General features: G+C 44.0%; 1 protein-coding gene across 1 annotated transcript in view; it reads left to right on the top strand.

Annotated features, from left to right (window-relative positions):
• Positions 1–18,689, top strand: part of LOC137431887 (cofilin-2-like) — a 65,878-nt gene that overhangs the window by 33,138 nt on the left and 14,051 nt on the right. Inside the window, exon 2 of the mRNA XM_068123711.2 lies at positions 9,755–10,047. Within this exon, the coding sequence (XP_067979812.1) occupies positions 9,755–10,047 (293 nt within the window). The remainder of the gene's footprint in view (positions 1–9,754; positions 10,048–18,689) is intronic.

Here is an 18,689-nt window from a genome sequence, read left to right as displayed (position 1 = left end):
CCTGTCTTTGTTTTGTGGATCACCATATTTCATAGTAGTGTAGCAGCATAGCAAACCTGTTGTGCATTTTGTGATACAAGCACCAAATTTGGCACAAATGTACATTAATATGTTGCGAACATTTTCAGATATTGGGCCACTTGAAATTCCGTAATTTTTTTTTTCTATTTTTTTCAAATTTCGTAATTTCAAATTTTTCGGGTGACACCGTCACAATTTCGGTCTTCGAGGCCGGCCGATATAGTGGGGCGGCGTAGCCCAAATATTCAAAAGAATTGTGCATTTTGTGATACAAGCACCAAATTTGGCACAAATGTACATTAATATGTTGCGAACATTGTGTGGTCAGCAATGAAGACGAGAGTCTGAATTACATGTATGCAAAAGACCTTGTGAACCAGTGAAGCAAATACACGGGTAAGCATGAATTAAATCTAGGGCATGATATAATTTCCATGATGTTTACCTCTACACTCAATGGTGGAAGGAGGTAATGTTTTGATCCCAGCTTGTCTATGTCTGTTTGTCCACAAAATTCCAGACAAAGCTTGTAGTAGTGGTAGTGGTAGTTGTAGTGGTAGTGGTGATAACAGAAATTGTTATATAGAACTGAACTTATATTATTATTATATGCAGAAAATAACTTCATTTCTATATGCCCTGCAGTGGACAGGTTAATTGGTTTATGCACTGAAGGGGTCACCCTGGTGTGCACTGCTGTGTTCTGCCTCACTGAGTTGTTCAGGTATGATGTACTCAGCACAAGCTTCCGGTCGGCCCGGAGGTGGGGGTGCGGGGCCTGTCACGGAACGTCAAAACAAACGGCCTGCCGGGGCTGCCCAAAAGTCGGGCGTGAGGGGCGCGTCCACTAATGGAACGCCTCTCGCTTCCCAGATCGAGGGCCACGTGGTCAGGAGAACCTCGTCCCTTCCGGTCACACTTTGCCTATCGGCCGGCCTCGAAGACCGAAATTGTGACGGTGTCACCCGAAAAATTTGAAATTACGAAATTTGAAAAAATTTGAAAAAAAAAATTACGGAATTTCAAGTGGCCCAATATCTGAAAATGTTCGCAACATATTAATGTACATTTGTGCCAAATTTGGTGCTTGTATCACAAAATGCACAATTCTTTTGAATATTTGGGCTAAGCCGCCCCACTATAGGGATAACTAATGATATGGCATATGGCATATGTGGTTGTGAATGGTTCAGCGGAAACAGAGCATTAGTTTACATGATATGTTCATTAATACTAATTTTATATGATGATTATTATTTTCATATGCATTTGTAAGTTTTATGAAATATTATGATTGTAAACTTGACAAATTTCAGTCTTCGGACTGCCTTGTCCTGTGTTTAATGAGTTCAATAAACCAAAATGAATGAATGAATGAATATCCTGCAATTGTTTTGAGCATCTAAATTGACCTGACTTCATTTAAGAGAAAATTTTGGCAAAGGACGTTGCAAGGCCAACCATAATAGGGTTCTTGTTCTCTACCCCTCCCAAACGATCAAATACAATCCCCTGGTTGTTTGTACAATTGTCATCCCTGTATGTTGAACGAGGCTGTGGTTGCCTTGGACGCTCTGAATATTGATCTGTTCAGTTACTTTTTACCCTGTGCTCGTGAAGCCAAAAGTGGTGCCAAGTAATTCGTTCATGTCTCTCAGTTTGATCATCAGTTTATGATCGAGGGACAACTTGTTTAAATTGAATGTTGTGTCACGAATATGAAGACAGGTCTGTCGTTATACCATACATTGGCTCAGAATTTGGCCCCATCACACATGCGCAGATAATTGTCTTTTACTCTGCCTGCCTGACAATCAAACCGAATTGAAAACTATTCCAAACAGGAAGATTACTGTGTTTAAAGATGTCATAATGGACACATTGTCCATACAACAGGCACGAATAACTGCTGCATCATGTTAGATAAGGTGATGTAATAGACTAGGAATGTGGCAGTAAAACCAACAATTTTTTTTGTGTGCTTCAAACCTCTTTAAACCTTTATTTAAATTGATTTACATACTTTAAGACGAGAAAATGATTTGCCTTCATAATACGTCTTGCGACCATGCAACATGTGGATTATATAGCAGCATTAGTGGGTGTGTCATGTGTATCGGGTGATTATAATGCTGCCATAATGGCTGTGTGCTACGCTGATTGACTGGTTTGATAGTGATCACTGCACATCGGATTTTTATGTGAAAAAATAAAAAAGATTTTTTCACATAAAACAGCTTTTCTGCGCGCAAAAAAATTATTTTGCTATTTTCGGAGAAAAAACAAATTTCGCCCTTTTTCGGGAAAAATAAAATAAAATGCCCTTTTTGGTCGAAAATGTCTGGCAACGCTACAACGCTGGCGGCGATGGGGCCACCTTCAAGTACGTGTCGAGTGACACGGCTTTCTGTCGAGCTTGTGAAAAGACTTTCTGGGCGAAGCAGAAGTCTGAGCTGGCCCAACATGTCCGAGGAGACCGCCACAAGAGCAACTTGGCCTTGAAGAAGAAGAGGACAGTCACGCAAGCCACCATGGAGGACTTTGGTGGCGGAAAGAGGCACAAGTGCGACGTCGTGGCTCAGGAGCTGTGCCAGGCCATGCTGGCCGCTGGCATCCCATGGTCGAAATTTGAAAACCCTGCCCTCTGGTCGTTCCTGGAGAAGCACGTCACTCTCCAGATCCCCAATGAAAGCTGGATTCGAAAGCACTACCTCGACAAGTGCTACGACGAGGCCTTGGCGGGGATCCGTGCCGACCTCGGACAGCAGCCCATCTGGCTGTCCGTCACCGAGACGACCGATTCGGCAGGTCGATATGTGCCCAACATCATCGTGGGACGCTTGTCCAAGGAGGGGTACTTTCGTCTCCACCTCGTCCAGTGCATGTTTCCGGAGAAGACCAACTCCGGGGAGATCGTGCGCGCAGTCAATGACACGCTGTGCTATCTTTGGCCTGATTTCAAGCCGGAGTGCCTCAAGGTCCTCGTCAGCGACGCCGCGGCCTATATGATCAAGGCCGGCCATGCCCTGAAGGAACTCTTCCCGGACTTGCTGCATGTGACTTGCGTTGCCCACGCGCTCCACCGTGTCTGCGAGACAGTCCGAGAAATGTTCAAGGACGTCAACGACCTGATTGCCACGACGAAGAAGGTGTTCGTCAAAGCCCCGTCGCGTGTTGTCCTTTGGAAGGAGCAGCAGCCCAATCTTTCTCTCCCCCCGGAGCCCATTCTGACTCGGTGGGGGACGTGGATCAACGCCGCGGTGTTTTACGCCGAGCACTTCGAGGCCGTCCAGGATATGGTGGACCAGCTGAACGATGACGCGATGGCAATCCGGAGTGCCAAGGACCTGTTCGGAAAGGCAGCCATCAAGCTCAGTTTGGTCTTCTTAAATGCCCACGTGTCGTTCATCCCGAAGATCCTTAAGCAGCTGGAGGAGGCCGGCATGGAGCTGGCCAAGGCCTTCCAGCTCCTTGATCAGGCCAAGGAGGAGCTCGAAAAGATCCGAGGCTGCCATAAGGAGATCCTGCTCACCAAGTTCAAGGCGGTGCTGCAGCACAATCCCGACATTGGTGTGCTGAGGACAGTGGCTTTGATCCTGGATGGAGATCAGCACGGATCTGAGGTTGGTGTGCCGGCTGGAGTCAAGCTTGCCGACACCCCCCTCTTGAGGTACTGCCCCATCGTCAGCGTCGACGTGGAAAGGTCCTTCTCCGTCTACAGAAACGTCCTCACCGACCGCCGACACCGTCTCACCAAGGAGAACATTACCAAGATAATGATTTCAAACACCTACTTTAACCGTTCCTAAAAGGGTCTTGTCAATTTCTTCTAGTCCTCTACTTATCAAACAATGCGGTTGCAATAAAGGTACCTGAATGTCATTTTTTACCTGTTTACTAGCCCAGAGTGCTTAATGTTGTGCAGGAAAAAGCTAACCATTTTTTGTTCTATTTTTGACTGATTTCTGAAAAACTTGGTAATAATAAAAAATGAATAAAATGGGGGAAAAAAATATTTTGGGATTTTTTCACATAAAAAAAAAAAAATTCCACTTTTCAAAACATAAAAGGCCTATTTTCTTCACATAAAAATCCGTAGTCTAGTGATCACTAACTAAACTATAAGGGGCTTGTGTGTTTCGGGGTAAGATATTTAACCTCGCCTGAGGAGAGGGTATTGCATTTGAATCATTTTGTTTGTCTCTTTATCTGTTTGTTTGTCCGCACAGAATAAATATGATTTTTCTCTGCAACCGTTGGTCCGATTGACAGGAAATTTTCACCATAGGTGCAACTCTACCCTGTATAATTTTTTTTAATGCTGATATTGATGTCATAGGTCATGTGGTATGGCGCCATCTTTTGAAAACTGAAAAACTTTGCACCTTTATATCTCAAAGTTCTGCATAGAAAAAAATTGAGCCATTGCTCATTGTAAAGAACTCTCCATGTGGAATAAAAGATGTTAATGATGATGTCATCGGTGCCTCCATTATTACGCCATAATTTGACGAGTACAAAACTTCATCCGATCAAGATGAAATTTCTTGAGCATCATCTAGGGATAAATTGGTGGAGGAAAAAAAGACGCCATCGGTCATGTGGCTTCGCTGCCATATTTGTTTTAACACAAAAGCCTTAACCACTAAACACATCCTGGTGAGGGTCTGCAATCTCTGATTGCTCTTTCTTTATAATGCAATTGTTGAATGTACCTTCACTTGTATTTTCGTGCTGGGTTTGTTCTGGGCAATATTCAAAACTGTCTTCATTCGGATCTTGCTTTTGTAGCGGTTACCGGAAGCATTACACAATCCCCTTGCACCGGCCGATGACATAACCGGCGGGCGGTCACTTGCCCGGGCTCTTCCGGACTTGCCTGGACTTGCCTGGACTTGCCTTGCCCGGGCGGACACTTGGTTTGCATACCACGCCCCGTTGAGAGGTGTGGCTTACCGATTTTCATACCACGCCCCGCCTGAGAGGCGTGGCTTTTGTGTGGTGAACTTTGGTTATAAATTTCCGCCCGTTCTATCGGGCTTTTCAGTGCTTTTGAGTTGAGCTAGAAATAAATAGCTCAGTGAAACTTCGTTCCTGGTGTCGTCCATTTCGTCCGGCTTTATCGTGAGAGCATAGCTCCACAATTGGTGACCCCTTTTCAAGAACACTGCGATAGTCATCTGTAGCTTTGAAGCTCCCTGGCTTTTGGGAATCGCACGCAGCTGACTGGTTCGCCCAAGCGGATTCTCAATTCGCCCTGCGGAACATTACGGAGGACACGACGCGCTACCAACATGTGGTCTCCGCGCTCAACGCCTCCACTGCCGCCCGGGTCCTGAGCTTCCTACAGAACCCGCCGAACGCCGACAAATACGGCGCGCTCAAAGGCCTACTCCTCGGTGCGTTTGGACTCACGGAGACCGAACGCGCGCGACAACTGCTCGACCTCCCGGAGCTGGGTGAGGCCCGTCCATCCGAACGCATGGACCACATGCTTGCTCTACTCGGCGACCACAGCCCAGATTTCCTCTTCCGCGAGCTGTTCCTCCGGCAGCTACCCGGGCAGGTACGATTAGCTTTGGCTAATTCACCCATCACGGACCCTCGCGCCCTGGCCAAGGAGGCCGATAAATTTTTCTCGGCCAGGCGACACGGAGCGGCCGCCTGGAACCCTGGGCCGACAGAGGCAACGCCCGCGCCACCACCGGCCGAGTTAGCGCCACTGGCGGCAGTGGCCGCCGCGACGCCCCGTCGACCGAGCCCGACGCGACCGCCGGAGCCTCCACCAGTGCGGACCATGTGCTACTACCACGCCAGGTTCGGGCAGAAGGCCAGAACGTGCCGCCCACCGTGCACTTTCGGCAGGTCGGGAAACGACCAGGCCGGCGCTCGCTGCCTGCCATGAGCGTCGGCCATTCAGGCAGCTATCTGTTTATTACGGACACAGCGTCCGGGCGGCGTTTTTTGTGCGACGCCGGCGCTCAGCTGAGCGTGATACCCGCCTCGGTGCAGGACAAACAGGCCGCGCTTTGCGGCCCCGCCTTGGTCGCCACAAACGGCTCCTCCATCCGCACCTTCGGTTCGCGCAGCGTCGCATTCTGCTTCGGGGGCCAGCGCTTCAGGTGGGACTTCATCACGGCGAACGTACCCATGGCCTTGCTGGGTGCAGATTTTCTTTGCGCGCATGGGCTTTTGGTCGACGTCAAACGGCGTCGGCTCATCAACGCGGAGACCTTCAGCTCGCTCGCTTGCTCATTGAGCGGCTCCGCACCAACCAAGCTAGCCTGCGCTCTCCCGGCCGCGGACGATTTCACCCGCCTACTCGCCGAGTTTCCCGCCCTCACGCAGCCGACGTTTTCGGCCGTCGCCGTCAAACACGGCGTTGAACACCACATCCCGACCACAGGTCCACCGGTCTACGCCAGAGCTCGTCGCCTCGACCCGGCCAAACTCGCCGTGGCGAAGGTGGAATTCGACGCGCTGGAGCGATTGGGCATTGTGCGGTGCTCGAATAGCGCGTGGGCCTCGCCCCTGCACATCGTGCCCAAACCGGGTGGGGGATGGCGACCACGCGGCGATTACCGCCGTCAACGACGCCACCACCCCCGACCGGTACCCGATACCACATATACAGGACTTTTCCGCCCGTTTGGCGGGGCGGGTGATCTTTTCCAAGGTCGACCTCATTCGGGGCTCCCACCAGGTACCCGTCCGGCCGGCCGACGAGCCGAAGACGGCGGTAATTACACCTTTTGGCCTCTTCGAGTTCCTTCGCATGCCGTTCGTCCTTAAGAACGCGGCCCAGGCCTTCCAACGGCTGATGCACAGCGTGTTGCGCGACCTCACCTTCCTTTTCGTCTACTTGGACGACATTCTCGTAGGCAGCACTTCCCGGGCAGAGCACCTCATCCACCTGCGCACGCTTTTTGAGCGCCTCGGCCAGCACGGCCTCATCAACCCGGCGAAATGCCAGTTTGTTGTAACAGCCGTCGACTTCCTGGGGCACCGCATCACGAAGCGCGGGGCCGTTCTGCTGCCGACCAAGGCGGAGGCAGTCACTTTCCCGCCCCCCCGCTCCATCAAGGCCCTGCAGGAATTTTTGGGAATGGTAAATTTCTACCACCGGTTCGTCCCTCGCGCTGCCCAACTCATGCGCCCCCTGTACGAAGCCCTCCGGGGCAAGCCGGCCAAGCACGACGTCGCCTGGACCAAAGAGATGGACGAGGAGTTCACGGGCGCGAAACTGGCCCTCACCAAAGCGACAATGCTGGCGCACCCGGCGCTCGACGCACCCATCGCCCTCACCACGGACGCTTCCGACCGCGGTGGGCGCCATGCATGAACAGTGGGTGAACGGGGCTTGGCAACCGCTGGCCTTCTTCAGCCGACAGCTTCGCCCTAACGAGCGCAAGTATAGTGCTTTCGACCGCGAGCTCCTCGGCCTTTACCTGGCCGTTCGCCACTTCCGCCATCTTTTAGAGGGCCGCCCGTTCACGGCGTTTGTGGACCACAAACCCCTGGTCTTTGCCATGGCCAAGGTTGCAGAGCCGTGGTCGGCCCGCCAGCAGCGCCACCTCTCCGCCGTGTCCGAATTTACGACGGACACCCGGCACGTCGCGGGCAAGGACAACGCTGTGGCCGATTGCCACTCCCGGTCTGGCGCGAACGCCATCCACCTCGGTGTGGACTTCGCCCGCATGGCGGCCGACCAGACCGCCGACACCACGGTGCAAGCCCTCCGGACCGGACACAGGCCTGCGGCTGGCCGACGTCCCCTTCGAGGACACAGGCACAGTTCTGTGCGACGTTTCCCTGGGCCAGCCTCGCCCCATCGTGCCCACCGGATGGCAGCGGCACATTTTTGACGTCCTCCACGGCCTTTCCCACCCGGGCCGGAAAGCGTCGCAGAAGCTCGTGACAGGGAAATTCGTCTGGCACGGGCTCCGTAAGGACGTCCGCGACTGGGCCAACGCCTGTGTCGCCTGCCAGCGCGCGAAGTTCCACCGGCACACCCAGGCCCCGTTGGCACCATTCGACGTGCCCGCGCGGCGTTTCGACCACGTCAATGTGGACCTGGTGGGACCCCTTCCCTCCTCACGGGGCTTCACCCACCTCCTCACGATGGTGGACAGGACCACCAGGTGGCCGGAGGCTGTCCCGCTGGCATCAACAACATCCGCCGATGTGGTGCAGGCCTTCATTGGCACCTGGATTGCCCGTTTCGGCGCCCCCTCGGACATCTCCTCCGACAGAGGCCTGCAATTCACCTCTGAGCTTTGGGGCGCGGTCGCGCAGGCCTTGGGGGTCAAGCTACACCGCACCACGGCCTACCACCCCCAAGCCAAAGGCTTGTGCGAGCGGTTCCACCGCTCGATGAAGGCCGCTCTCAGGGCCAGCCTCCAGGACGATGGTTGGGCTGACAGGCTCCCGTGGGTCCTATTGGGCCTCCGAACGGCCCCTAAAGAGGACCTCCAGGCTTCCACCGCCGAGCTGGTCTATGGCCAGCCACTGCGCATGCTGGTCGAGTTCATCCCCGACGCCCCTGGTCCGCGGCTCGCCAACGCTCGGGCCGCCAGGAGGTTTGCCCCCGTGCCCACGTCCCATCACGGCTGCCCCCAACCCCCCGTCCCCCCAGCACTTCGCACTGCGGAGTCCGTTTTCATCCGGAACGACGCACACCGGGGACCGCTCCGGCCACCGTACGATGGACCTTTCCGGGTCCTGAAGAGGGACGACAAGTCGTTCGTCGTGGACATCGGCGGCAAACCGGACCACATCTCCGTGGACCGTCTCAAGCCGGCCCATTTGGACCTCGACCAACCTCCACGGTTGGCCCTTCCTCCACGACGGGGCCGTCCCCCGTCAACCAAGCCCCCCGCCCGACCATCCACCGCCACGCCACCTACCACCCCCACACGAATCGCCAGGGGTCGTTTCGGCCAAGTCATCAGGACCCCCCTCAAACTGACTCTCCCGGTGCAAGTTAATTCTGGTGGGGGGGGGGGGGGGGGGGAGGGCGCATGTAGCGGTTCCCGGAAGCATTACACAATCCCCTTGCACCGGCCGATGACGTAACCGGCGGGCGGTCACTTGCCCGGACTTGCCTTGCCCGGGCGGACACTTGGTTTGCATACCATGCCCCGTTGAGAGGCGTGGCTTACCGATTTGCATACCACGCCCCGCCTGAGAGGCGTGGCTTTTGTGTGGTGAGCTTTGGTTATAAATTGCCGCCCGTTCTATCGGGCTTTTCAGTGCTTTTGAGTTGAGCTAGAAATAAATAGCTGTGAAACTTCGTTCCTGGTGTCGTCCATTTTGTCCGGCTTTATCGTGAGAGCATAGCTCCACACTTTCCTCTTTCCACATGTTTGATTGTTTGTTCATTCCTTCTTTTTTGTTGCCTCTTCCCCCACTGTCGCTTTACTCTTTCCTGAACCTTGATATTTGTTGAAAAGAGGAACTGCAAGAGCTGTGAAAAGTTGAAGTTGTCAATTGTTTTTGGCAATAAGCCAAACTTCTTTTTTTTTTTTTCTTCACCTTTGAATTTATATTTGAAGGAGTGAGTCACTTAATTTTGCTCTTGCTTTCTGCTTGCTTTATGCCTCTCTGGATTATCACAATTTTTTTTTCCCTTCAATATGAACTTACTTGGCTTTGATTTTGATAAATGGACTTTATTTTCTTGTACTGGTGCTAAACGTTTCATGTCATTCCTCCCAACCTCTCCCTCCTGCAGTCTGGTGTTGAAGTTAATCGTGAAGTTTTAGAGTGCTTCAATAAAATGAAGTTGCACACTGCGAGGAATGCAGCTGATAGGCAGAAGTTGGCCTTGTTTGAGATCAAAGACAACGAAATAAAGCTTGATCACAAGAGCTGTATCAAGGTGGAGGACATCGGCACAACAGTGGACGATGTCCATAAAACTTTAATCAATACTTTGCGCAACAGAGGCTCCTGCTGCTATGTCTTGTATGATGTGGAATATGAGACAACTTTGACCAAAAAGCAGGATCTTGTGCTTATCATGTGGTAAGTTGGTTGTGGGCTGGCACTTTGTGGGGAGTGTTTGGCAAATATCTGCACTTTGTGGGGAATGTTTCACAAATGTCCACAGTTTAATTTTCATTATTTTTGATTACTTAAGATTTTGATGCATAACCTGTAGTATCTTCTAGGAATAAGGGGGGTGGGGGGAGGTCTAGAGTTTTGGATGAGGGGGTGGGGGTGGGGGTGAATTAAGGAAATTGTGTACAGATCCAGCTAAGTTAGCGCATTCATAGTCCAAAGTCTAGAACATATTTTTTACAGTGGGTGGGTCATCCCATTTCCCTGATAATCCTGGTGAGCTGCAGCCAAGGTTGCACTGGGCTGGATCGTTCATCTATTCACCACAATGCCATTACATGTGGGACTACCGAGCCAGTAGATATGCCATGCTGATTGTTGGGGAAAATGCCAGGGGCATGGAAAAATGCCCACCACAATGGGGTTAAGTTGACTAACTTGGGATTGGGGGTTTGAGTCCCATCTGGGTTGAATAATTTTTTCCTTCTCTTTTTCAAATCTTTTATATCGTCTTGAATAAAGTCTTGTACAACGAACAAATGCATTTTGTTGGTATTTAAAACGTATTCTTGGGGAAAATGCCAGGAGCATAGAAAAGGCCCCTTTATATGGTATGTGTCAAACTGCAGAAAAGAAGGGACATTCCATAGCTTGCAGAAAATGCCAAACAATAGAAAAGGGACATTCGAAAAATCTCGTGTGCATGATGCTGGACTACCCTTGTGTTCTTCGGAGGAACCCAGTAATGCTCTAGAAAAGTTCATAAAAGGGGTGCCAATTTGAGTCGTACAGCTGCATGAAGAAGTAGATGCATTTTATTTGCCAGATGGATGGCAGAAGGTGGCCTTGTTTGCCACATGGCTCTATCAGGCCACTTCTTAATTACAAAATTTCCCTGTTTATGTTCCAATTCATAAGGAATGAAATTTTTTGCCCCCTTTTCTTGTAAAAGTATCCCTGAATACAAAAATTATAATTCTCTTAAATCCTTTTTCCTGCCATTTTATATTAACAATGTTTATATTTCTGAAATATACATGAGATTAAGATTATGACAGGTAATGCCACCCCATCTTCCTACTACAAAATCTTGTTGTATTCCTCGACTTTGTATATTTATCTGATTTTCTTCCCTCTGTCATGCAAACCATCGCTTTGCTATCTTTTTTTTTTTTATTCTCGAAATCGTGTATTTGTTGTTTACAAATTGTGCTTCCACATATCTCATACCCACCATGCGGGTAAAAGTCTTTACGAGACCAATTAAAATCGTAGGTCTTCTAAGTTTATTGAAAAGAACCAATTATACCCTAAATCAAACATATCATACCCCCATTTATCAATTATCATATTAACTATATGCCCTTCTTCATAAAGTTTAATTGTAAGTAGATGGTTAAATTTAATAAGAAAAGGTGTATGGTCTGGAGAACCAGGTGTTGTGGCTGTAAAGTGTAAATTATACTTGTTAGTGCTGTCGAATATTTTGTTAAATCACTGAATCTAACTAAGTCATTGTCATCTGTGGTGTTTGGACAATTGATTAATTTATAATTATTCTTCATATTAATATTTTTTGTTATATTATATTTTTGTCATTCAGCCTGTCTTTATGTAATAATTTGATAAATCGATATCCAACTCTCGGGATACTCCAAAGATAGACCCATCTTTTCCAACATCAGTCATTTTTAAATGAGATTTTAAATAATAGCATAAACATTTACATTATTGTTGAGTTGAAATAATACGTATGAACATAATTGACCAACATTTGGAATTGATGTCTTGGATTTGAAATGTTAAACACCATTCTGTAAGAAGTTAATTACTTCAAGAGGTGGTGGAAGGCCATAACTATTGAAATAAAATTTTCCCAACTATTATGGCTACAAACCCAATGAGACCCATTCCCATTATTATCTTCTGAATTCATAATAATATTCTTTGTATTTTTAGACTTTTGTTCATTCATCTCTCATACAAATAACCACATTATCAATTTTGTTTTTTTTTAAACATTATTTTGCAAGTTCTATATTTGATGTTGTATTCTTTCCAAATTGTTTAAACCATTTATCCATTTATTTATAAGAAAGATATAATCCATTTCCCCTTTTAGTTAGTTTTACACCCACCTGTGCCATAGAAAAAAAGCATAGCTCCAACTAATAATCTCACTTTATCAGGTAGGCTTTTTAAGCTTTTCAGCAAAATCTACAATTACACCACTTCCATTAATTTGTTTCTCAAACTCCTTATTAAACCATTGTTTATTTATTAGAAAAAAATAAAATTAACCGTTATTTATTGAAAAACTTCACGTAGGTGAATTCTGATGGATATAATTTCATCATTGAAAGAAATCATCCGATTATCTTGATCGGTTATCGTAAAATTTACTAAATGGTTTTCCTGACACAGGTAAATAGACAATTTTTGGTTCCATATTGAATTTATAACCAATCGGGGTTGAGTAAGCACTGAATGAAAATATTGTGTTTGTTCTTATTCCATCGTTATAAGCGCCATCAATCAAATCACAATGAATTAATACCGAGTTTATACCGGAGGATATTTGAATGACATTATCACTGTAAAATGTCCTGTTATTCTCTATCTTTTTTGAAGAGAAACCCAATAGCTCTGAATGAATTATCAAACGTGAAATCAACTTTAGAATTATTTTTGAGTCTCATAGTTGATTTCGAATTATGTTTTTGAATTTCTATTTCAATATTTTTGGTTCATCACCTTGTTCTTTCATAAGGCGAGAAATTTCAGAAGATATTTGAGAAATCTCGTAAGCTCTGGGTGAAACGGTTATAGTTTTATATCCACTTCCTGGATTATAACTAAACTTGTCGTTTTTCTCTGTGACATAAAACAAGGTATTATAAGTTTCCATAGACAATAAAGATGCTTCATATTCTTTTGTGGGGTCAAGTTGTAGTGGGTATGGGAATGAAGCCATGTAATCACTTGTTGTGAAATTAAAACTTAGGACTGTTTCTCATTTTATATATGTGATAAAATATCTTTGTATTGACATTTATTAATTATTTCCTTATTCATCAACTGATCTAAAATGGCTGAAGCTTCATTTAAACAATTGTTGTTTCCAGCCTTCTTTCTACTTAACAGCAATAATAGCCTAATAACTAATTGTGAAGGGTCATTTGGAAGAAAACTAACACCCGAACCAAGCTTACTTAAATCATCAATAATATGTTTCTCCTCATTTTTCTTACCTTTACCAGCAACAGAAACTCTATAATCAAGTGAGTCTAGTAAATCAATATATGCTCTATCTTCATTTCACATGTTCAACGGGTCATTGAAATAACATGAATTAAGCCTATTACTTGTTGCTTGTTTTCCATCTTTTGTTAGAAGAAACATTAATCTGGGGGTTCATTTAACAGGGGGTTGAGCAGAACTCAAGAACCTCAATTCGTCATTATATACTGACACACTTTGAAAACGCAACCTGACACACTTTGAAAACGCAACTTTGTCTAACCCTAACAACTAACCCGAACCCTAACCCTAACAATTGGCCAGCTTTGTTCCCAGACTTGAACCCTATCGAGCACCTTTGGGATGAGTTAGGGCGACGTGTATGCTGACGTCACCCGCCACCACACAACGTTGCTGCGTTGGTTCAGGCATTACAGAATGAATGGAGGAACATCCCTGATGCCACTATCAGACTTGTGTATGTGCAAATGGTGGACACAACAGATACTGACTTTGAGGTGGAGGGTGGGACTGTTTGACGTGTCACTTCTTATGGGATTGCTGTCTTGACAATATTATTTTGTGGTTTGTCGACTGATTAACCTGTTTTCCTTCCATAGTAAACACCTTTCAGTTCCACTGGTTTTGTCATATTATTGCATCCAAAGTCCATTTTGCGTTTTCCAAGTGTCAATATATATCGATACCTTTTCATTAACGAGATGAAACTTGCTGTTTCTTCTGTTGGTATGAGACCCTGTTCGGTTTTTGCATCCGCTTGATATTCATTGTTTTAAATGGCCTTCACAATGTCATCAGGAGGTTGATTTATCTTTTCTCGTTATTGAAATAATCCTTTATCATCATGTTCGAATTCTCCAAGTTCTTGCTCTGTCACTTGACTAAAATCATGTAACATTTGAAGTTTTTTTTCGGAGTATATTCTATCGCAGGAACTGTAGACGAAATCATTTTTTGTTCAGTTTTTAAAATCAGTTTAAAAAATTCCTCGTTTTCTTTCAAAGGCTTCTTCACCAGGTAGTTTTTGTCTCTTTCTTCTTTATCTCTTCCTGTTGCTTAACAACTTTTGAAACTAATTGTTGATGTTCCTTAAACTTTCTTGCTCTTTCTTTGGCATTCATTTATTTATGAAATTTTTTAAAATATCGTTTAGTATCTTCTTTAACAACAATATATTTATATTTTCCAGCCGTATGTTTCATATACCCCTCAAATTCCTTTTTACTACATAATGTAGAACAATTATCTCTTCAAAAATTATTTATATCTATTGAATTTAGCTTGAATACAATAAAAGTATTAGCATTGTTTCTTTTTGAGCGACGAGAGAGTTGAAAGTATGATTGACTGAGATAAATACAATTACAAGAAGAATGCCACCCCCTTGTATAGTAACTGTCCATAACCGATTGGTTTCTCTCATTAACACAATCATCAAAGATAGCGCGGTTCTTTTTTGATTTATCTAAATCTTGAGGTGAAGGTATATCATCCGTATTATCACTAAGAATTCAAGTTATGGGTTTTAATTTATTTTTACATTTTTGTTTATCACAAAATAGTTGTATTATATCTTCAATGCTGTAATCATTTAGTTTATGTTTAATTTTAAATAAACTGACTATATCTTCTTTTTTAAGGCTTGCATTGAAACCTTGTGATGGTAGTTGATACTCTGGTTGAAAACTTGACTTTGTGAATGAATGATCGTTTTTAAGGCCATTTTCCCCGCTAGAGCGGGGGTTAGCCTTGCGGGCCCCATGACAATCATGGTTCCCTGTTTGAGGCAATGTTTTTATGGCCGGATGCCCTTCCTGACGCCAACCCTTAGTCGCCTCTTACGGTGCGTATCCCTGCACATCGTAAGAGGCGACTAAGGGTTGGCGTCAGGAAGGGCATCCAGCCATAAACTTGACTTGAAAACTTGACTTTGTGAAAATTATTAAATTTTCATAATCTAAAAAGTTGGGAGTAAGGAGCATCTTTAAAAGCAAACAGGTTTTCCCACGTCCACTTGAACCAACTATTAGGCATCTTAATGAATTTGGAATATTTTTATGGTTAAATTTTATCTTATTTTCCCAAACAGGTAAAAAAAATCATTCATTTTATATATATATTTTAAAATTCTAACAAAACTGCTTAAAATGAAAATCTGAGCCAAAATCAAACAGAATTGATTTTAGTATAAACTATAAAGAATCATTTCTATTTTGTAAATAGAAATGAATGCAACATATTGCGATGTTTGTAAATGTGAATATAAATATTACAAAAAACACCTCCGAACCACGAAACGCACATTCAAGCTTTTTCAGCTGGAATGCAGGTTAATGGATCAGGGTGATGGAAGAATGGGAGAAAAGTAGTAATTTTCAGAATAAGTTAATTAAACAGATAATCACTGAGATGGAGAAAAAAAATTAATTTCAGCAAAAAACAATTTGGAAATTAAATCAAAAAAAATGGGGAAAAATATACATTTGAGAATTATTTAATTGAGAAAAATAAAAAATAAAAGTCTGAGCAAGAATTTAAAAAATTTGATTTTAGTATAAAGAATAATTTATATTATGTAAATAGAAATGAATGCAACGTATTGCGATGTTTGTAAACGTGAATATAAAAATTACAAAAAACTCCTCCAAACCAACAAACACATTCAAGCTTTTTCAGGTGATATCCCCACTTGAATGAGAAACAAAACATTGTGATGTTTGTTCTAAGGTTGTCTTGAAGAGCTTTCCTGGACATCTTCATTCACAAAAACCTAAGAAGCTACTTGGATACTCTATTAAAAATTCTGATGGAGCATTTAATGGGAATATTAAGATAAGGATTTTTGAGTTTGGAACTCCTGGACCAAAATCAATAGCTGAGGCGATTGAGAAGGTTAAACCTGCTATTGAAATATTTGTAAAAGATACGTTGAATGACATGTATCCTTTAAAGTTTTTTATATGGGAGTAAAAATGGGTATGGTAAAAGAGGGTATTGAAATAACTCCATATCTGAGAACACCCCCTCACTTTATCACATCATTCCAAGATTTCTTATCGGGTGTTTATGGTGAACTTGTAAAACAGGAGCAGGATGGAGATGATACACTTGTAGGTAGTGGATATATTATCACTAAAATAATTTTCAAAGATATACACGTTCTAAAATCAGACCCTCTTAAAGCTTCTTCTTACATTGATTTACCAAGGGATATAAAACTTAAGGTGGTTGTTAATATTCAAAACAAAGATAATAAATGTTTCCTATGGTCTATTCTCGCCCATCTTTATCCTCAAAATAAGAATCAAGAAAGAGTATCTCGTGAGAAATATGAGAATACACTAAATGTTAAAGATTTAAAATTCCCAATATCATTAAAAGATATTCCTAAATTTGAAAAGATGATTAATCTATCTGTTCATGTATTTGGATTAATAGTGAGAAACTTCAGATTTTGAAACATTCTAATAATTATAAAAATGATAAAACTCGTATTGACCTTCCACATTATAATTTGGAAGAAAATTCACATTATGCTTGCATCAAAAATTTATCAACATTAACCACTTCACAAGTGTGTAATAGAGCTAATAAAACATACCCCTGTAAGTGTTGTCTGAACTTCTTTCATACAAAAGAAAGATTAAACCAGCATTCAAAATACTGTTGCGAACATAAATCCACCGTAATTAATTAGAGAGCTTCGTAAGCGAACCTCTATGGCAATTGCATGTATATGTAAATCCATTCAAAATTTCACTTTCATTTCAAATTTCACAAAAAAAAAAAAATTCAAATTTTCCCCCATTCCCTTGGGAACAAAATTTAATGTTGTCATTTGAAATGTCCCTTCCATGATCCACCATCTTGTCACTTCCATGATCCGCCATCTTGCTCACGTGATCTTGCTTTGGTCTGGCGCGACCGATAAATTATTTTCACCTGGTGATTAAAATCAATAAACTACAATACAGTACTGTCCAGAACGGATTTTGAATTCGAAACCGCTCATCATTTACGCCAGCTACACCGGCTTCAGTTTTCCGCCGGCTACACCGACTTCATTTAAGCCAGGTACACCAATTTCAGTTTTCCGCCATCTACACCGACTTCAGTTTTCCCCCAGCTACACCGACTTCATTTAAGTCGTACATTTAAGTGTACACCGATTTCAGTACGTACCTGCCAGTCGGACCTACGTACCTGGTCCAGTCGACAAGAAGTCTAGACTATATGTCCTGCATTCTATCCCAATCTATCCATTCAATAAAATTAATTTTAATTTTAATTCTAAGCCCAAGATCAAACAACCTAGCCCAGCTAGGCCGAGGCGTACAGATGTTTGCGAGGGCTGCGTACTTGATCGTCTGACCATTGTCGACGAAGCTCTCTCTACGCAATGCAAATTCATATTCTGCCTAAAGTAGGTTCAAATGTATCATTCAAAGATTTCAACAAAACTATGAAAGATCCATTCGTGATATATGCTGACTTTGAAAGTATCCTTGAAAAGATAGATACTGCTTCTCCAAATCCAAAAAGAATCATACACTAGTAAATATCAAAACATACTCCTTGTGGTTTCTATTATATCAAATCAACCGTAGGTGATAAATACAAGAAGTTAGAACTTTATAGAGGAGAAGATGCTTCAGAGGAGTTTGTGAGGCGAGGGGAAAGGGATTGTGTTTGATTAACCAAGATAATGAAAAATACCAATATACCAATGTGCTTAACAAAATAAGAGAAAATTATGGCTCATCAAAGTTGTAATATTAATTATAAACCCCTCTTTCATTCCAGTCTTTCTTCACAACAACGCACATTATGATACACATCTACAGTCACGTGAAAACGTAAGTACACCCCATGTAAAGTTTTGACTTTTTCAACATATTTCAACATACAGCTATTTGATCTTCATTTCAACAATATTGACAGATAAAGGTGATATAATATAACAAATATCATGAAACATTTACATTTTGTAGTCCATTGTATAATTTAAATAAACATAAATGAAAATTTCGCATATGGAAAAAGTAAGTACACCCCTACATTTATCACGACTTCAACAACAACAACAACATGCATTTTAAAGGCCATTTTCCCCGCTAGAGCAGGGGTTAGCCCTGTGGTCCCCATGACAATCTTCTCCATTTTGCCCTATTTTCTACATCTCTCCTTGTTAGCCCCCTTGCCCGCATTTCTTCTTCCACCATCTTTAGCCAAGTCTTTCTCGGTCTTCCCCGTCCTCTGCTTCCTTCTACATTCATTTCCATCACTCTTCTCAACCAGTCACTTTCATCCTTCGTCAACACATGACCAAACCATCTCAACCTGTT

The sequence above is a fragment of the Myxine glutinosa genome, chromosome 1, assembly GCF_964187855.1.
Source record: "Myxine glutinosa chromosome 1, kmMyxGlut1.1, whole genome shotgun sequence".
In the NCBI taxonomy this organism is placed as follows: domain Eukaryota; kingdom Metazoa; phylum Chordata; class Myxini; order Myxiniformes; family Myxinidae; genus Myxine; species Myxine glutinosa.
Note: the sequence above shows the minus strand (reverse complement) of the source record. Positions and strands in the feature narration are given on the sequence as shown.